At 40.4% G+C, this 22,003-nt stretch overlaps 1 protein-coding gene across 1 annotated transcript in view; it reads right to left on the bottom strand.

Annotated features, from left to right (window-relative positions):
• LOC135226201 (brefeldin A-inhibited guanine nucleotide-exchange protein 3-like) overlaps window positions 1-22,003 on the bottom strand; it is a 199,483-nt gene that overhangs the window by 39,357 nt on the left and 138,123 nt on the right. Inside the window, exon 21 of the mRNA XM_064265644.1 lies at window positions 13,580-13,717. Coding sequence (XP_064121714.1) covers window positions 13,580-13,717 — 138 coding nt within the window. The remainder of the gene's footprint in view (window positions 1-13,579; window positions 13,718-22,003) is intronic.

Genomic DNA, 22,003 nt, shown 5'->3' with positions numbered 1-22,003 from the left:
GTTGACTATGATGCCCGGTTCCAAATCGAAGTAGAAAATCCCTGTCCTGCAGCAGCTTTATCCTGGAAACTGCCAAGACCAACCAATCATCGAGGTACCTCAGCAAACGGATCTCCAGAGCATGGGCCTAACTTGACACGAGAGAGAAGACCCTTGTGAACACTTGATTGGCTGTTGTCAGCCCGAAGCATAGGACTTTGAACTTGAAGACCTTGTCCCCAAAAGGAACTTCCTGGGACGTCGGATGAATAGGGATTTGGAAGGATGCGTCCCTTTAGTCTATCGACAGCATAAAGTCGCCTTCACTCACGGCTGCCAACACCGAACGCGGGGTCTCCATCTTGAACCATGTCTTCCTGATGAAGTGATTCAAGGTGGATGAGTCAATCACAAGTCTCCATCCTCCCGACGCCTTGGGCACCAAGAAAATGTGACTGTAAAACCCCAGAGACGGACACGCACACTTCCTCTATCGCATCCTTGTCCAGCATCTTCTGCACTTCCTCTCGAAGAGCCAAGAACTTCAGAGAATCTTGAGGATATGCCTTCCTGAGCTGTGGCTTGTCTGACAGAGGAGGAGAGAAGTCAAATGGCTGTAGGTACGAGGGAGAGGCGCCTAACCTACCGACGGCCCCCTTGGGCCCCTTCTTGGCTTAAAGGAACGAGAGCGAAAGGAATGTTGGTCCTCTGACCTAGACTGAGCCGAATAGGAAGGCCCTGCTTAAACTGAACTCCTCGGCCTACCAGGCGACAATCTTCGTGACTGCTGCTGGGACAGGGGGAGGAGGAGGAGCCAGATGTCTCCGAGGACGAGACTCCGACTTAGACACAGCCTGGTGCACCAGTCTGTCTTTGGTGTCAGCCCGGCACTGGTCTATTGCATTTTCGAGCTCGGTCCAAGGAAAAATAAATTGGCACTCCAACAGATCTCATTTCTCAATGCCAGCAAGGACTCTAGTGTCAACTGATCTCTCCATCCTAGATAAAGCCGCGTCTCTTCTAATCAGAAGAAGGTTAGCCCATAAATTAACACTGAGGTGAGCCATATTCGAAAACGCCTTGCCTCCGGACTGCAACAGACTGGCAAGTGAGGATACACTCACCAACCCTTCTGGCGACCTGTCAGAAGCTATCTTGGCAATGACCAGAAGTCCAGCCAAGAAACCATCTGCAACATGGAGGCTGCTGTAGATTCCAGCGCTGAGGCATCTTGTGGAGACAAGGACGGAGCCACCGACTTCACCTGCTCCAAAGTCAATCCCGGCTTCAGGCGAATGACGTCTGGGTTAAGATGGCATAAAATCAAAATTGCAGGTTCGTAGCATAGTACTTCCTATGTCTCGTGATAGGCGGGGGTAGTAGCTTGGCAGAGCCCCTAGAGCGAAGAGAACTGTCCCGGTCCGAAACAGAGGTGCTAACCTTATGCAGGACCAACTAGACGTGCCCCGACAAGGGAAGCTGAAGAGAAGATTTGGGATCCTGCGTAGCTGCTTTCAAGCAAGGAGTGTAAGACGACTGAGCCTGAGTCCTACTTTCCAAATTTTTGAACCCACGAATGAGATCAACAACTTCTGAAAAGGAAGACAAAAACTCTTGCGTGTCTCCCTCCTCCTGCTCCGGCAACGGAAACCGACGACAAGAAGGATGTGTAGGCTCCTCTAAGGCACCTTCCCCATTAAAATTGATGGAAGGATCAGCAGCCAAACAGCCCAAAACACCAACTAACCTGTCTGGGCTGGGTCCATGCACTGGCTTCCGAGACAAACCCACTATAACACTAGGAACATCACTACATACTCCTCCAACAGATGACTCATTAACATGTCCATGAATGGTCACAGGTGAGGCAGACGTACAAACGTGAGTTGGAGAGGAATCCCGAACACTCGAGATCGAAGGAGAATCCCCCAGAGTTGAACTCTTGGAAGCACCAGGGAGAGGGGCAGGCAAACACTCCTGCTGTACCAAGCGGTCACCACCTTTGACCTCTTGACAGGCGCCTTGAGATTCTTATGGTGACGAATAGGCCCTGGGGAAGTAGGAGCACTTGCATCATGTGCACGGACAGGGGAGGTTGCAACACCCTCGCAGTGTGCACGGACGGGGGAGGTTGCAACACACTCGTGATTCGATGCAGAGGACGAAGCAGCCACTGTAAGGAGGAGTTATGGAGTTCCATTTGACAACGTCTGTGAGAGAGAGAGAGAGAGAGAGAGAGAGAGAGAGAGAGAGAGAGAGAGAGAGAGAGAGAGAGAGGGTAATTGGTGATTGGATGGTTAATGACTGAATTGACTGTTGGTGAGTTCTGGGTTGTCTGCTGGTGCTGTTGGAGTTTAGAGTTCTGTGTTTTGAGTTAGTCTTTAGTCAGTCTTTGGTGAGAGTTGGTGATAGTAGTGTCGGCAGCAGTCTATTGAAGGCATTGAAAGTCAGATAAGTGGTGTGTTTTTTATTTGTTGTTGTTGGGGGGGCTGTTGTGGTTTCTTGATGTGGCTGTGAGTTGTTGAGGGTTGTTGTTGGTGAGCTGTTGTGATTTCTTGGTGTTGTTAGTGGGTGTGTGTTGCCTTTTTTGTGTTAGTAATTGTTTGTGCAGTGATCTTTTGTTGTGGTTGAGTTCCTTGTTGTTTGCTGAGTTGTTGAGTTCCTTGTTGTTTGCTGTGTTGTTGAGTTGTTGGTTGTTCCTTGTTTGTTGTTGTGTTGTTGAGTTGTGGGGTTGTGGTCCTTGTGTGTTGTGGGGGTATTGAGTTGTGGTCCTTGGTTGGTTGTTGTGTTGTTGTTGTGTTGTTGGGCTGTCAGTTGTGGTTCTTGGTTTTTGTCATGTAGTTGGTGGTGTTTCAGTGACCTCGACCAGCAGACAGCACGGCATAGCCGGAGTATCTGGAGTTGGGTGAGTACATCTGATTTTTGTTTTTTTTTTTGTTCTGTGTGTAGGTATAGGTCAATTGTCCTGCTTGTATTCTGTAGTGTAAAGAGGAAAGTGTGACTGAGGGTGGGTTTGGCAGCTGGAGTGATTAGGTTTGTGTGCATGGGGTTTGCACGGCAGTTTTTAAGCTTGTGATCCCGCCACATTATTTTTGGCGCCCGAACAAGGACTGTAGGAGATAGAGAGGCTGAAGGAGGAGCTGAGGTTGGCAAGGGAAGCTGAGGTTGGCAAGGGAAGCTAATGAAAGGTTGGAAGTGGAGAATGATAGGTTGAGGGTCGAGTATGAGGAGCTGAAGAGCGAGTTAGAGGAAATGAGAGGAATGCTAAGGAGTGCGAAAGTGGAAATGAAAGAAGAGGTGAAAGGAGTGGAAGAATGAATGGTTGAGAAAATGGACGAAAAATTTGGGGTAATGATGAATGCAGAGCAAGAGATGATGCAGGAAATGATGAAGGGATTCATGGGAGAGGGAGCTGTAGGAGGTAGGCCTACTGGGTCTTGTGATGGGCCAGGAGTGGTAAAGAATAAGAAGGGGGTTGAGGGAAAGATGAAGATTAAGAGAAAGAAGGATAGTAAGAGTGATGGACAAGATGAGACAAGGACTGAATACATTAGGGAAAGGGCTGAGAGTGATTTAGATGGTGGTGAGTGGAAACAGGTTGGTAGAAAGAAGGGTAAGAAGAGCGTAATCAGGAGTATGGCAGTGAGTATGGAAGTTGACTCGCTGTATTCGGAAGAGGGAAAGAGGGGTCAGAATGGAAGTAGCGAAAGTGAGTGAGAGTGAGCAGGAAGTACGAAAGGCTGTGTATATGAGAGGGGTACGGAATATGAGAGCTATTTTGAGGCAAAGTACGGGGATAACAAGTGTGTCTGGGCAAGAGAGTTAAGTAGCTTTTTGAAGGGATTTTTGTTGAGTATGTATGGGGTAATGATGAGTGTAGGGAATGTGCCGTATGACAGTATGAAAGTTAGGATTGTAGAGCAGGCAAAGAGGATAAAGAGTAGCTTTAGATATAGGAGAAAGCAAGATTTTGAAGAGGCAAGAATGAATGTTGGTGAGTCATTGTCAATGTATGTCTGTAGGCTAGAAACATTAGCCAGGAAAAAGTTTGGGGACGAAGGGATAAAAGAGTGTAAGGAGTTAGTGCGAAAGTTGTTGGCAATTGTACCAGAGAATGTATATGAGTTTATGAATCTGAAATGAAAGGAGAAAATGCCATGGACGAATGAAGGGTTGACATGGAATGACATTTTAGAAATAGTAAAGGATTACGAGTTACATAGGTGTATAGAAGAGAGTAGGAGTGTTAGTGTTAGGACTGAAGTAGCTGAGGTTGTACCAGTTTAAAAGCTATAGGGAGGCAGTTTTGGAAAGGCCGAGGTGAATGGCAGAGCGAGTGGTAGATAGGAGCGTTAGGGTAAGTAACGTGAGTGTAGTTAGCCATAAAAGAGATAGGAGAGCGAGTGTTGGAAGAGTAGGGTCAGTTAGTTGTGAGCGAGAGCAGCAGTGGTATAGATGTGGTAACCCAGGACACAGAAAGAATGAATGTCGGTGGGCGTTAGGAGCGTGTTTTGGGTGTGGGCAAACGGGGCATTAGTGAGCGAGTGTAAGAAAAGATAGGGATATTAAATGTTACAGGTGTGGACAAGCAGGGCACATAGCTAGTGGATGTCGGGGTACCCGTATGAACGTGGTTTGCAGCAACTGCGGGAAGAATGGGCATTATGCTAGGATGTGTAAAGAACAGCATGCGAAGTGTGTTGAATGTGGAATGGAAAGTCACGTGGCGATTGTGTGTAGGCATAAGAGGATGAGTCAGGCTGGGAATTCGGGAAACTAAGTGAAAAGGGGATTCAGTTGGGTGGGTCCTCTAGTATGTGACAGTATGTTCGGGATTATGTGATGAGTGAGTGGTTTGAAGTGAATAAATGTGAGTCGAGCATCAGAGCAAATGGGTCTGCAAGATCGGCAGTTAGTGTTGGTTGAGTATGGAAGAAAGCGGAAGAAGGTAAGGACAAGGAATGAAGAAGGTAAGGAAAAGGAATGAAAGGGAGAAATGTGAGCTGCATGATAGAGGGGTTAGTGTTAGGGTAAAGATGGTGGATAAGGCATGTAATACGGATGACTTTGAGGGGAGGAATAATACATATAGCGTGTGTGGGTTTGAAATGTCAGGGTTTAGTGAAGTTTCACCAGGAAGGGAATCAGGTGGTAAGGATGTAGTTGGCAGTATGAATGAGTCTCTTCGGGAGTTTGGCAGGAGTGTAAATGAGGTAAGGGATTTGGTGGCAGAGTTACAAGAGATATTTGTACAAGAGTTAGAAGGGGTAGATGAGATAGTGAATGTGATTTGGGAGGAAGGTAGTGAGGGAGATGGTAATGGTAGTCTGACTGGAAGTGGTCTGGGAGAAGTTGATGGCAGTGTAACTGAGTGTGTATGAGGGCCCTCAAATAAGATCCAGGGGGCCTGTGTCCGAGCATCCGTGCGTGTTACGGAAGGCTATTTAGTGTGGGTGTTGTGAGTGTAAGAAAACGTTGTCAAATGTAAAGGGGGAGGAAATATGGAGGAGTTATGGAGTTCCACTTGACAACGTCTGTGAGAGAGAGAGAGAGAGATGAGAGAGGAGAGAGAGAGCGAGATAGAGAGACGAGAGAGAGAGAGAGAGAGAGGGGGGGGGGGGGGAGGTAATTGGTGATTGGATTGGAAGGTTAACGACTGAATTGGCTGTTGGTGAGTTCTGGGTTGTCTGCTGGTGCTGTTGGAGTTTAGAGTTCTGTGTTTTGAGTTAGTCTTTAGTCAGTCTTTGGTGAGAGCTGTTGATAATAGTGTCGGCTGCAGTCTATTGAAAGCATTAAAAGTCAGATAATAGTGTCGGCTGCAGTCTATTGAAAGCATTAAAAGTCAGATAATGTGTCGGCTGCAGTCTATTGAAAGCATTAAAAGTCAGATAATAGTGTCGGCTGCAGTCTATTGAAAGCATTAAAAGTCAGATTAGTGGTTGAGTTCCTTGTTGTTTGCTGTGTTGTTGAGTTGTGGTTGTGTTCCTTGTTTGTTGTTGTGTTGTTGAGTAGTGGGGTTGTGGTCCTTGGGTGCTGTGGTTTTGAGTTGTGGTCCTTGGTTGTTGTGTTGTTGGGTTGTGGGTTGTGGTTCTTGGTTTTTGTCTTGTAGTTGGTGGTGTCTCAGTGACCTCGACCAGCACACAGCACAGCATAGCCTGGAGTATCTGGAGTTGGGTGAGTACATGTGTTTGTTTTTTTTGTTCTGTGTGTAGGTATAGGTCAATTGTCCTGCTTGTATCTTGTAGTGTAAAGAGGAAAGTGTGACTGAGGGTGGGTTTGGCAGCTGGAGTGATTAGGTTTATGTGGGGGGGATTTGCCTGGCAATTTTTAAGCTTGTGATCCCGCCACAACTGCAGATTGCACAAGGGAATATACACTAACACTCTCCAAAACACAAACACTCTCAAGAACACATCCGCATTGTTCCTCCCTCGTAGATGAGGAAAGAACAAAGTCCTTAGCCTTCCAACACTTGATACGCCGACGTGGCGTAGAGGGGGAAGAGGGAGAGGAAGACAGCACTGGTTTCTTACACAATCTCTTCGCTGGAGGCAGTGATGATGCAATATATTTCCTTCCAGTCCTCCCAGTTGATAAGGCAGCCAACTTATCATCCATAACAGAGTCCAACCTCTTAAGCACTACCTGGCATATAACCTATAACCTCAGACTGATCTGCAAGAGAAGGCTCTAATGGCATGGGAGGGAGATGCAGCAAACTGGGTGGCAGAGATGACGCTATGGCTGAGAGAGGCAGTGCAGAGGGGACTGGGAGTGACGTCATCGATGGAAGTGATGTAACAAGTGGTGATGACATCACGGCTTCCCCTTGGTCTGAAGGGGAAGCAGACGCCACTGGCGGAGGAATACACAATGACTGATCCTGTGACGTCATCAACGGGGCTGACGCCACGGCTTCTCTCTGACTCAAAGAAGCGGCAACAGTCACTGGCAGAGCAATACAAGATAGTTGACTTTGGCTACCCACGAAGACGAGGCCGAAGGGAGGGGGGGGAGGACCTGGCCAACCTGAGGAGGGGGTTAGCGAGCCTCCATAAAGTACGCTAGCAAACCCTCCAATGGACGGGGGACCACCTAGCCCAAGCGTCTTCCAAATCGCCGCAATCTTGGACGCCTCCGACTCTGGAATAAATGAGAAAAGCCACCCCCTTCCCGGGAATCAAAATAACTCCCGAAGAAGAAGGGGCAACATTATAAAAATCAGCCTGGGGGCCTTCCGATACTTCCAACGACGAATCAATGGAAGAAAAGGAAGGAGACACAGGCACAACGCTACTAAGGGGGGTGAATACTGCAGGAGACGAAGCATCAGGAAGAAGCGAAAAACCTTCCCATGAGGTAAGAGTCGAAACCCTCCGATGCTCTCTCTTACAATAAAAAGACTTCCACTGCTCTTTAGGCCATGCCTGGCATTCCGTGCAAGGATTCGTTATTGTACAAAAATTAGAACGGCACCTGCTATATGTGATGCGGAGATCGGTCACTGCCGAAGCCAAAAAACGAGAACACAGAAAACCTGGAATTCCGGGGCACACGTTGACGAGGCCAAGAAGGAGCAGAAGCAGCCATAATATCAGCCACACACACTAAACACAAACGAAACGGGCAATGAACCAGGTAAAGGCCGAGCGAGGTCAACCACGAATCTTGCCCAGGTGGATAAAGAAAACTTACGCAGTGGCGTAGTTGCGTGGTCCTTGACCACTCTTCACCCAATCTACGCATGCAATGCCAGATATCACAAGATTCCTTGCTGCTTTTTAACCGGATCCAGTTAGGCGTTAGAAATTATCCTATTGTTAAGACCGAAGGTTTGTTCGCGTATGAACAATGTTGGTTCAGAGATTCTTCAGCAACAAAAAGATCTTTTTTTTTGCTTCAGAAGATATAGGGATGCCATTAACATACCTCCATAACAAAATTCATCTCTTTAATCTCTCAAGGAATGTTCAGCCATTTCTCTTTATCTGTTGGTCACATCCTTTATACTCCCCGCAACTAACAACAACAAAATTTTTCAGTTTTTTATTTATTTATTTTTCTCTCCTCTGCACTGCCTCTCTCAGCCGTGAAGTCATCTCTGCCGGCCAGTTCGCTGCATCTCCCTTCCATGCCATCAGAGCCTTCTTTTGCAGATCAGTCTGAGGTTATATGCCAGGCAGTGCTTAAGAGGTTGGACTCTGTTATGGGTGATAAGTTGGCTGCCTTGTCGGCTGGGAGGACTGGAAGGAAACGTGTTGCATCGTCCCCGCCTCCTGCGAAGAGATCATGTAAGAAGCCAGTGCTGTCTTCCTCTCCCTCTTCCTCCTCTACACCATGTCGGTGTATCAAGCATTGGAAGGCTAAGGGCTTTACTCTTTCTTCGCCTATGAGGGAGGAATAACGCGGACGTGTTCTCGAGTGTGTTGATGTGTTTTGGAGTGTTACTGTATCTTCCCTTGTGCAATCTGCAGTGACTGTTTCGTCCTCTGCATCGAATCGTGAGTGTGTTGCAACCTCCCCCGTCCATGCACATCGCGAGCGTGTTGCAACCTCCCCACCCCCCGTCCGTGCATATTGCGAGCGTGTTGCAACCTCTCTTGTTCGTGCACATGATGCAAGTGCTCCTACTTCTCCAGGGCCTTTTCGTTGCCTGTCAAGAGGTCGAAGGTGGTGAGAGCGGAGTTGGTCCAGCAGGAGTGTTTGTCTGCCCTTCTCCCTGGTGCTTCCAAGAGTTCAACTCTGGGGGATTCTCCTTCGATCTTGAGTTTTTGGGATTCCCCTCCAACTCACATTTGTACGTCTGCCACGCCCGTGACCATTCACGGATATGTTAATGAGTCATCTGTTGGTCTTGCATAAGGTTAACCCCTCAGTTTCGGACCGGGATGGTTTGCTTTGCTCTAGGGGTTCTGCCAAGCTACTACCCCCACCTCTCCCGAGTCATAGGAAGTACTAGGCTACGAACTCTGCATTTTTGCTTTCGCGCCATCTTAAACCCAGACGTCATTCGCCTGAAGCCGGGATTGACTTAGGAGCAGGTGAGGTTGGTGGCTCCGTCCATCTCTCCACAAGATGCCTCAGCGCTGGAATCTACAGCAACATCCATGTTGCAGAAGGTTTCTTGGCTGGACTTCTGGTCTGTGGTCATTGCCAAGATAGCTTCTGACAGGCCGCCAGAAGGGTTGGTGAATGTATCCTCGCTTGCCAGTCTGTTGCAGTCCGGAGGCAAGGCGTTTTCGTATATGGCTCACCTCAGTGTTAACTTATGGGCTAACCTTCTTCTGATTAGAAGAGACCCGGCTTTATCTAGGATGGAGAGATCAGTTGACATAGAGTCCTTGCTGGCATTGAGAAACAGAGATCTGTTGGAGTCCCAATTTTTGTTTCCTCGGACTGAGCTCGAAAATGCGATAGACCAGTGCCGAGCTGACACCAAAGGCAGACTGGTGCACCAGGCCGTGTCTAAGTCGAAGTATAGTCTTCGGAGACGTCCGGCTCCTCCTCCTCCCCTTGTCCAGCAGCAATCTAGAATATTGTCGCCTGGTAGGCTGTCAAGGAGTTCAATTTCGGCAGGGCCTTCCCGTTCAGCCACACACACACACACACACACACTAAGCACAAACGAAACAGGCAATGAACCAGGTAAAGGCTGAGAAAGGTCAACCATGACTCTCGCCCAGGCAGTTAAAGAAAAGACTGATGCGGTGGCGTAGGTGCGTGGTCCTTGACCACTCTTTACCCGATCTACGCATGCGTTGCCAGATATCACAAGATTCCTTGCTTTCATCTGCTTTTAACCGGATCCAGCTGGGCGCTAGAAAAGTTAGCCTATTGTTAAAGACCAAAGGTTTATTTTTCGCATATGAAATTAAATTATTTTTTTGGGGGTGAAAATGTGGGGGTCAACATATATGGTATTTATTTATTGAAATTTATTAATATAGGTATAATTATCTCTAATACAGGAAAAAACTTCAACATATTAATAACATCCTGAGGGATATTATGTATTTTTTATGTATCTTATTATTGACTGCAATATAATTAAAGCCAACCCCCCATATTCGCAGACTCCCCGATTCGTGGATTTTTGTTAACTGTCATGGTTGTAGTGTTTGATTCTTTCAGGAAGGATGCTAATTTTTTAACAGCTGAGTCATATTGTCTAATAGTTGACTCTCTCTTATCTGATTCTAGGAAGAGGATGTTTTGTGGATCAATGTTAGCATCTTTGTTAGCCGCAAACTTCATGAAGTCCATAAAGTTAGGGTCTGAAGAATTCCTGAGGAAGCGAACACAGTCCTCATTTGTACTGATTGTGACAGCTTGGGATTGGGAATCCGTTGAGGTCGGAGACCCAATTCCAGGAGCAGAGGATACCAGTTGCTCTTGGGCCAGTCTGGAGCAATCAGAGCTACTAGTCCCTTGAAAGTCCTCAGCTTGCTCAAGACTTTCAAAAGAAGATTCACTGGAGGAAAAACAAATTTTTCTCCACTGATTCCAATCTAACGACAGGGCGTCCGTGGCATAAGCCAGAGGGTCCAGGTTGGGGGCCACATAGCAAGGGAGCTTGTGGTTCGCTTGTGAGGCGAAGAGATCCACTTGGAGACCTGGTACTCTCCGCATATCCACTGGAATGACCTGTCGTCCAGGGACCATTCTGATTCCAGAGGGACCGACCGGGACAAAGCGTCTGCTATCACATTTCTTACCCCCGCCAGGTGAGTGGCGGACAGATGCCATTTGTGTTTGTCTGCTAGGGCAAAGATGGCTATCATGACATGATTCACATGTTTGGATTTGGACCCTCCTCTGTTGATGCAATGAACTACCACTGCACTGTCCAAAACTAGTCTTAGATGAGACTTTTTCGGGGGAAGAAGTCTCTTCAGGGTAAGAAATACTGCCATTGCTTCCAAGACGTTTATGTGAAGCTGGCGGAACTGAACTGACCAAGTCCCCTGAACTTGCTTGAATTGGGAATATCCCCCCCACCCGGACAGGGAGGCATCCGTGTGAATGGTTAACACTGGAAGGGGATATTGAAGGGGTACTAGTTTGGCCAGGTTCTTCACTTTTGTCCATGGACGGAGCTGATTGCGAAGGATCTGTGGAATTACTGACAACTTGTCTCAAGATTTGGCGTTTGCTCTCGATCGCCAAACTCTGTTTATATCTTTCAGCCTTGCTTTCAGGAGGATGTCTGTCACTGAGGCAAACTGAAGAGAGCCTAGGATTCTTTCCTGGTTTCTCCTTGATGTTTGTTTGCATTTGAGAAATTGTTTCACAGACTTGGCTATTTCTTTCCTTTTGACCACCGGAATTGACAGATTGTGGGAAGACAAATCCCATTGGATTCCTAGCCACTGAAAACGAGACTCTGGAGTAAGTCTGGATTTTGTCTTGTTTATCTGGAACCCCAGATGTTCCAGAAATTGAACTACCTTCTTTGTGGCTTTGAGACATTCATAGGGCGACACGAGCCAATCACCCAGAAATAGATTTTTCCTACGTCAAAATCCCTTTTATATATATTATTCACAGAAAATTCGACTATTTGCAGTAATTTTGACTGAGATATAATCATAAATTACTGTATTTTCATATAATTTTTGTGACTAAATGCACTTTTTGAGATAAAGCTATTTAAAAACTCAGGCATAAGCATTTTTTTTTTTTTTTGAACTATCAAAATGGGCAGTTCTAAGTATTTTTACAGGGGCTTTAAGTATTCGTGGATTTTAACTAGCACTATTAGTGAGGGGTGTGATACCAATTCCAGTGAATACTGTAGATCCACTGTATTTCTAAAACAAAACTTCAACATATCAATAACACCCACAAGGATATTATTTTCTATATACTGTATCTTATTATTTAATTTATAATATATTTATTTCTAAGGTAAAATTATAACATAAATAAAGTTAATTTCACTCAAATTAATCTTTTATAGTTATAGCATACAGTGCAGTACTGTACAGATGACCATAATATATACCATGAGATGTTTATGAGGCAAAGTAGAAGAAAGAGTAAATAAATCAAAAGTATCGGTAATTAGATGCATACACCTTACCTGTAGTCTACTCTAAGTGAATTTAAATTAGACTATGTTAGCCATAGAGGACATTCACACAATAAAACTATGCTTAGCAGTAATTCAGTTCTATTCTTAACCAACTGAGCATTTTGTTCCGTAGATGATTACTTAGCAATAGGAGAATAAGATCCATAACAATGTCTACATTAAAAATGTTAAAGCTTCATGCTAAGCTGGTTTTTGAGAGCTCTCACCTTTAGCATTTTTTTTAGTCAGCCATTTGCAATATAATATTAAACGCTCACAACTGTTAGATTTATTACTCCCTTAAACATCTGTATTAGTGTGCTACATTTTCCAAAAATAATAATAATAATAAGAATAATACAGCCCAATTGAAAGGAAAGGAAAAACCGTCAGGAACTGACTGCCACAATGACAGTAACCAGCAACCAGAGACTGGGGCTACAGAGGCAAATGAGAGAAGAAATGGTTGGAAGAGAACAAAATAATAATAATAATAATAATAATAATAATAATAATAATAATAATAATAATAATAATAATAATAATAATAATAATAATAATAATCAATAATAATAATAATAATAATAATAATAATAATAATAATAATAATAATAATAATAATAATAATAATAATAATAATAATAATAATGTATGTAAGTAAGCAATAGACTTACATACATAAGTACAAAGTCTTAGAATTCATAAAGTTACATGCAGACTGAAGCTTGTGGTTCATGAGAACCAAAGGAGCTATCTAGTTAAGTGTGTAAAGATTATGAAAATGAGAGGATGCCCAGAAAGTGACTGGTAGGGATGAGTTTTAAATGAAATGAACGCAGCAAGCCAATGGATCTAGAGTAGCTTATCGGCACAGCTGGAGGAATAATCTAACTGGAAATGAAGGTGTAAAATAGCATCTAATTGCTATTTGCAAAAGTTATCATGAATAGGTTGGCTAAAGTGTGATGGACATTCTATTTTGGAGACATGTTTGGGAAATTACAGGCACCATACTACTATTTCCCTTCGGTTGGCTAAAGTGTGACTGAAATTCTGTTTTGGAAACATGTTTGGGAAATCACGGGCACCATACTATAATTTCCCTTCTCTTATTAACATATTTTGACCAACATTATCAAGGAGGGCAAACTTCCAAATAATAATCAAGTATTCATAGGGAAAATGATTACAGTAATATTAACCTCGTGATGACAAAAGTTGCTTATTATGATATAAAGGTAAAAAAAGAGAACACTTACCTTGAAGAATGTAATATGAATGATGAGCAACTAATCAAAGGAGAGGGATGAGATAAAGGCCTTAGTTTGGCAGCTAGTGCTTTAACAGCCCTTCTGTCACCATCTGATCACAATGACTCCAGGATGACTGCTCTGCTGCTGTTTAGAGCTATGATTTTCTTTACACTGATAACTTTTAATTTACTCCAGAAAATTAACTCAGCTTGTAGCTTACCAATAATTTACTATGTCAGTTACAAGTTGCATATAAAAAATTACCAAGACTAACCTGAAAATGTCAGGAGGTGACCCAACTTCAGACTTCTCTTTATTTAAAGCTGGAGGGGGAAGTCTAGTTGGGAATGATTGATATCCACTATTACTACTGAAGAAACTGTGTTCTAACTCAGCTAAGTACACACAGCACCTGAAATGGTTATAAAAGAGATTTTTTTTATTAACTACACAAAGAATGGTTAAATTAAACTTTACATTAATGAGAATTTTTTCTTATTCCTTGACTGATAGAAAATTAAGGATAGAGAAATATGATACTGTACATCAGTGTTTCCCAACCTATTTTGGTTGTGACCCTAAATACAATCTTAACCTGGACCAGTGACCCTAAAGGTGTGAACATGTAGTAATAAATCCAACCCTTTTCATGTTACAGTTATAATTGCATGTGTTATGAGTTAACGTTATTCTATTTATATACAAGTTTTAATTTGCTAACACAATGAATTTTAATAAATTTGAAACAGAAATAAAAACTTGCGTATCTGGTCACAAAAAATACAAGTTTTTCTTCATTGGCTAGCAATCACAATTTTTTATACTTTGCTGATAAATTTCAGTGATTCATAAAATTACTAAAATGAATTATATATGAAAAATGGCTAATGTAAGAACCAAGTAATAAACCTTGGGAATAACCAGGGACCACATTGAAAGAATACAAATTATAAAAATTCAGAGTTTTCTCAATGGCTAATTTGAAACTACTTTATTTTGTGTACGAGGTTCTTAAAGCTGGGTTTTATATTCCTTGTTAGAGCACACTGCAAGTTATATTGGGGATCCAGCTGGTTTCTGGCTTTAGTCTTGGTCATAACAAGATTTTAAAAACCCTACTTCTTCGCTGAGAAATGTTGTCGGAAAAGGAAGAAGAGCTTTTTCAGTCTCCTGAGTCAGAAAGGGCTTATCCATGAGTTGAATCCAAAATTTTTAAAACTGGACTTTTTCAGAGTGTTGCTTCTTCTCTAGATTTTCTTGGAGGTCTATAAGTTCTTGAAAACCTGAAATATCTTCTCCAACCAGAGTGACATTCTCAGTGCAAGCATTCCTGATCTAGCTATGCTTTTTCAAGTCAACATTTTCTGGAATATACCTGTTCATTTCTTTCTGAGGATTCCTCAGTTGATCTTCGACAATATTTCTGATGTCAGGCAGGGACATATCTGAAGAATCTTCCAAAATAGCAATTAGTTTTGGAAAAGCTGCAGTTTTTCCATTGGACAACTTTTCCCTCCTGAGAGCATGTTTTTTCTTGAAGGACAATCCCTGCATGTCTGAATTTATTTCATTCAGATGCAGGAAGATATCACTTAAATAAGCACACTTTCCCGCCAAGCAACATTCTTAACCCTTAAACGCCGAAGCGGTAAAAAAAAAAATGTCTCCCGTGCTGACCGGAGAACGTTTCAGAGTGAGCGAGTTCGAAAAAAAGGGTAGCGGAAAAAATATTTTTTCAAAAAATTACAGCGCGCTTAGTTTTCAAGATTAAGAGTTCCTTTTTGGCTCCTTTTTTTGTCATTGCCTGAAGTTTAGTATGCAACCATCAGAAATGAAAAAAATTATCATTATCATATATAAATAATGCGATATATGATAGCGCAAAAACGAAATTTCATATATAATTGTATTTAATTCGCGCTGTGCGCAAAACGGTTAAAGGTAACAAGTTACTTTTTTTTCGTTGTAATGTACACTAAATTGCGATCATTTTGTTTTGGTATATAACACATTGTAAAACGATAAAAGCAACACAGAGAAATATTATCACAAAATAAAGCATGAATTCGTAACGCGTACGTAAACAAATATTTTTTTTCAAAAATTCACCATAAATCTAAATATTGTCCTAGAGACTTCCAATTTCTTTCAAAATGAAGACAAATGATTGAATATTACTATACTGTAAGAATATTAACTTACAAATGCAGTTTTCGACCATATCTGACGAGTTAAATTTGACCAAATGTCGAATTTTTTTTATATATATTTTTTTATATGCAATTATTTCGGAAATAAGAAAAGCTACAACTTTTAAATATTTTTCGTTTTATTCTACATGAAATTGCGCACATTTTCATATATATAAAACTCTATGAAATGCCTAATATGAAACGGAGCAAATATTCCGAGAATGGGACTCACGCATTTCGGAGATTTGTGGCGGAGAATCCGCGCGCGGAGGGAAGGAAAGTTTTTTTTAAAAATTCACCATAAATTTAAATATTGTGCTAGAGACTTCGAATTTGTTTCACGATGAAGATAAATGACTGAATATTACTAGACTGTAAGAGTTTTATCTTACAATTGCATTTTTCGACCATTTTCGGTAAGAGTCAAATTGACCGAACGTGGTTTTTTTTCTATTTATCGTGATTTATATGCAAATATTTCAAAAATGAGAAAATCTACAACCTTCAACTATTTTTTGTTATATTATACATGAAATTGTGCACATTTTCATATATAAAACATTATGTAAACGGCTAATTTATAATGGTGCAAACATTACCACAATCGCACGTATGATTTTTTCGGAAGAGTTACCGCGCGGACATAAAGAAAATGTTATTTTTTTCATAAATTCACCATAAATCGAAAATATTGTGCTAGAGACTTCCAATTTGTTGCAAAATGAAGATAAATACTTGAATATTACTAGAATATAAGCGGTTTTAGCTTAAATTGCGTTTTTTGACCATTTCGGTAGAGTCAAAGTTGACCGAAGGTTGAAATTTGTCACTTAACATATATAAAAATATTTCAAAATTGATAAAGGCTAAAACCATGGGTTGTATTTAGTTGTATTGTGCATGAAATTGCACATATTTTCATATATAAAAACTTTATGTAACGGCTAATTCAAAATGGTGCAAACATTACCACAAGCCATGTATGATTTTTTTCGGAAAGAGTTACCGATGGACGTAAGGAAAAGTTTTTTCATAAATTCACCATAATCGAATATTGTGCTAGAGACTTCCAATTAGTTGCAAAATTAAGGTAAATGATTGAATATTACTAAAATATAAGAGTTTTAGCTTACAATTGCGTTTTTTCGACCATTTTTTGGTAGAGTCCAAAGTTGACCGAAGGTTGAAATTTTGGCAATTATCGTTATTTATATGAGAATATCTCAAACTGATAAAAGCTACAATCATGAGTATTTTATTGTTGTATTCTACATAAAAAATGCGCACATTTTCATATATAATACTCCATGTAACGGCTAATTTAAAAGGGTAAAAAAATTATGTCAAAGTGACGAAATAATTTCCGAGATGTGTCACAGATACTTTTTAGTGCGGCAAGAAAGAAATTCGCGTTTGCGCGCCTGCGTAACGATTGTAAACAAACAACACCTTGATCCGTGAACTCCCAGCATCCCCCAAGGTGCGTGATTCAAGAGTTTTGGCTGGTAGGCCTAAAAATATTTTTCCGCGGAATTTTTAAAAAAACTTTTGTATGTTGACGTAAAATACGTCCAGTCGGCACCCGAGAGACAAAAAATGTCGACGTAAAATACGTCCAGTCGGCGTTTAAGGGTTAAAGCAGTCTGCCAGTGAATTATTATTTTTTCAAAACAATGCTGTGACCCTCAGAAATAGCCTCAAGACCCTCATTTATGTCAAGAACATGGGGTTAGGAACCATTGCTCTACATACTACAGTGCAATAATTTTTTTATACAGAGGACAATAACATAGGTTACTTAACCCCCTTCCATGATCTCTGAGAGAGAGAGAGAGAGAGAGAGAGAGAAGAGAGAGGAGAGACGAGAGAGAGAGAGAGAGAGAGAGAGAGACCTTACCTACCTTACCTTACCTTACAGACCTTACAGTTCGTTCGGGTTGCCCCAGGTCCCTCAGTGTGAGGCGCCTCTAATGTCTACCAGAGAGTTGCTAGTAACATCTTCCGGTATATTTTGCATCTTCCAATCTTGGAAAATGGTCTGGGATGCAGTTTAGATATTTGTCGAGCTTATTCTTAAACACATCTACGCTCACTCCTGATATATTCCTCAGATGAGCTGGCAACGCATTGAATAGACGCTGCATTATCGATGCTGGTGCGTAGTGGATTAATGTTCTGTGTGCTTTCCTTATTTTTCCTGGTATAGTTTTGGGCACTATTAATCTACCTCTGCTTGCTCTTTCTGATATTTTTAGTTCCATGATATTTTCTGTTATTCCTTCTATCTGTTTCCATGCCTGAATTATCATGTAGCGTTCTCTTCTCCTTTCTAGACTATATAATTTTAAGGATTGTAGTCTTTCCCAGTAGTCTAGGTCCTTAACTTCTTCTATTCTAGCTGTAAAGGACCTTTGTACACTCTCTATTTGTGCAATATCCTTTTGATAGTGTGGGTACCATATCATATTGCAATATTCAAGTGGACTACGAACATATGTTTTATAAAGCATAATCATGTGTTCAGCTTTTCTTGTTTTGAAGTGCCGTAACAACATTCCCATTTTTGCTTTACATTTGCCAACAGAATGGCTATTTGATCATTGCATAAACATGTTCCTATTCATCATCACACCAAGGGGTCTTTAACTGCTTCCTTATTTGTGATTGGTCTCATTACTTAGGTCCCCTATATGCATATTGCTTTCCTTCTCTGTCTCCATAATTTATTGATTCAAATTTATCAGAGTTAAATACCATCCTATTTACCTCTGCCCAATCATATACTTTGTTAAGGTCTCTTTGTAGAGCGTTCCTATCTTCATCACAAGTAATTTCTTTTTCTACTTATTCTTGTGTCATCAGCGAAAACTACTCACTACCGAATCCTTAACATTACTGTCTATGTCTTCAATCATAATAACAAACAATATTGCAGCTAGCACCTCCGTACCTTGTGGCACACCGGATATTACCTTGGTTTCATCCGATTTCTCATCGTTTGCAATAACTATCTGTTTTCTGTTGTGTAAAAATTCTTTTAACCATCTTCCTACTTTATCTACGATATTGTGTTTTCTAATTTTCTTTGCTAATATATTATGGTCTACTTTGTCAAAAGCTTTTGCAAAGTCTAGATAAACCACATCTGTTTTCATTTCCGCTTTTCATAATTTTTGAATATGTTCTCACAGTGGACTAACAGTTAGGTTTGTGTACTTTTTCCGGGTACGAAACCGTGTTGTCCTATATTAAACAAATTATTTTTTATAAATGTTTTCATAATATTTTTCTTCATTACCCTTTCATACTTTCATAATATGTGATGTTAGACTCACAGGCCTATAATTACTTGCCTCTAGTCTTGATCCACTTTTGAAAGTAGGGGTGATATATGCTATTTGTGCTCATCATAAATCTTGCCTGTATCTACACTTTGTCTTAATAATATTGCAAGTGGCTTTGCGATAGAATGAACTACTTTCTTTAACAAAATAGCAGGGACTCCATCTGGCCCTGCAGCAGCTCCATTTTTAATTTCATTTAATTGCCTGCACAATATCAGCTTCATTAATTTCTATGTCAGCTAAATATTCACTATTTTCGTCCCTTACTTCTATATCATTATCTTCATTATCTATTCTAGGGGTGAATTCTCTCTTATATCGTTCTGCAGTATGTTGCAAATTTCCTTTTTTTTCATTCGTTAATCTCCCTTCAATTCTCAGAGGGGCCTATTTTCTATTCTTCTTTTTTATTCATCTTCTTTGCATATGAGTATAATAGTTTGGGGTTTTTGCTTGATATTTAATAGGGTTTTTTCTTCCAAGTCCCGTTTTTCATTTTCTTTTGATTATAATCTTTTGTTCTGCATTTTCTATCTTACTTTTAGTTCTATAACTTTCCATGCATTTTTTTCTTTTGCAAGACCTTTTTTCCACTTTCTGATTTTCTGGAACAAGATCCTTCTGTCTCTTGGTATGCATGAATGATGTTTACTTTTCTTCTTCGGTATATATTTATCCACTATTTTCTCCAATATTTTATATAATATCTCCGTATTTACCCTTATGGTCATCAACTTACGAAAATGTTATCCCAATCTTTGTTTAATTCTTCATTAATTTCTGACCATTTTATATTTTTAATGTAGAAGTTGTATTTTCCATATCCTTCCCACTTTTTCATTTCTTGCTTATCTCTATTTTGCACTTGTTTTGGAATGAACTGTAATCTATGACATTATGATCTGAAATACTCGCATTATAAACTATTATTTCTTTAACATAATTCATCTCGTTCACAAATACTAGGTCTAAAGTATTTTCCTTTCTTGTTGGCAGGTGATTTATTTGTTGAATGTTGTATTCTAGTAGCATATCTAATAGCTTTTCAAATTGCCTCTTATCTTCTGCACTACTATTACTCTCTTTTTTATATGTATAAGTACAACCACAGTCTCCTATTCGTTTTTTCCATTCTACGAAAGGAAAGTTGAAGTCACCAGATAGGAGAATAGTCCAGTCCTTGTGATTTCTACATATATCATCCAATTTTCAATTATTAAGTCAAACTCGTTTAGTATTAGGAGGTCTATATATTACTATGTTCATCAATTTTTCAGATTCAAATTCTACCGCTATTAGTTCACATTCTGAGTTACTATATTTCTCATATATTTTTCCTTGTTTTTTGTCTTTCCCATATATTGCGGTTCCCCCTTGATTCCTATTTTTTTCTATCTGATCTATAAGTTTGGAACCCTTTTATTTGATCATCATTCCCAGTCTCTTTGGGAATACCAGGTTTCACTTATATTCATTATATCTATTTTCGTTTTCATTTTGGGTTAGTTCTTCTAAGTACTCTATTTTTCTTTTTGAGTTACTCGTAATAAACCCTGCGCATTCATCACTATGATGGTTTGCGTGTTTTCTCCTTCATTTAATATTGGTAGTAATAAGGATTTTCCCATGTCTCTTTCCTGTTCTGGTATGTTGTTCTTTTTTCATTTCCAGAAATTCTGACATTAAAAAATCCAACTTTTCCATAATATTTGATCTTCCTTCATCATAATTATTCATTTTGTGTCTGAATCTGCAATTTTCTCCGTTTCCCTTTCTGCAATATCCTCTTGCATAATAAATACAGTTATTATCTCTTGAGTAGAATTTCGGAGCTGATGCTTTGAAATTTTTTGCTGACACCTCTGCATATCTCATTGGTGGTTTGCTTTTCTCTTTTACTGATATTCTGATTTCTCTCTTTATTTGTTTCTTTCTTATTTTGGATTTTATTACTTGGTTGGTTATTTATTTGATTATGATTCATGGCTACAGGGTGCATATATTTGCATTTTTTTTTGTCGAACTTACATCCTTTTCCTTCTTTAGGTTTTTACATATTTTGGATGCAGATCTCTGCAATCATCCCCATAGCCATCTAAGTATGCACATTTACCATATATTTCATAGTTTTGACATACCTTAGGATGTTTGTAGTAACATCTTTCTCCAAATCTGCAATTCCCTCTTTTCAAAAGGTTGCAGATTTTGTCTTTCTTGTCTATTTTTTCCTCTTTCCCGTCATTGTGTAGATCTGGGTAGAGCCTCTTCGGGATTTGCTTTTCTGTTGTCATATCGTAATTTATTTCTTCGTAGGTATGCTGCTTTATTGCCTCATATGTAGTATCAATGAGTATCTCTGCATCCATACTTTTATCTTGTTCTTTGTTTTCCTTATTTTTTCTGTCATTTCATTTTGTTTACTTCTCTTCCGTTTTCCTCTTCTTGCTTTCATTTCTTGCCTCTTTTCTCTTCATCCTCAACTATTTGTACATTCAACTTGATTTAATAACATTGTCTATCCATGATAGACATGTTGAACAAAAAATTCTTGTATCTTTTCTCAAATCTTGCATTACCTCAGCACACTGTGGATGGGTCGGAATGTTGCAATGCAGCACATTTTCTGATTAGGTTTTGTGGATTAACTATGCTATACCAAACCTTACACAGTTTGCATGCTTTTGGCATTCTTTTTCCTAATGCATCAATTAGGATATTCACAAGATTCACCTTATTCATTTTCTTTGTCGGAATATGTTGGTTTATGTATATTTTCTTATGAGTCTCTTGACCACTTGGATTTTATTTGGAACTTCTTCAATTATTTTCAAGATATTTTCATTAGATTTGTTCCAGTTTGAAGGATTATATCCTTCTAATATATCTATGAATGCTTTTGTATCTTTTTGGTTAGGACTGTTGCTGATTTCATAGATGAGAAATGCCAGTTCCCTTCCTGCTACCTCATCGTATTGCGAATCCGCCAAGCAAGCTAAATTACGCCACCTCTTCCAGCAGTGGAACTTACTGCCATCTTGTTCTGATTCAGTATTACACTTGTTAAACTAACTTAGAAGACGCTTTATCCTACTATTTTCACACTAATCTTATCACCGATAGTTCACGAACACTTCTAGATATTTCTCAAATTCTAGTCGTATG

This window comes from Macrobrachium nipponense, chromosome 14 (assembly GCF_015104395.2).
Source record: "Macrobrachium nipponense isolate FS-2020 chromosome 14, ASM1510439v2, whole genome shotgun sequence".
NCBI lineage: Eukaryota > Metazoa > Arthropoda > Malacostraca > Decapoda > Palaemonidae > Macrobrachium > Macrobrachium nipponense.
The sequence above is the reverse complement of the archived record's forward strand: the minus strand, read 5'-3'. Positions and strand labels throughout refer to the sequence as shown.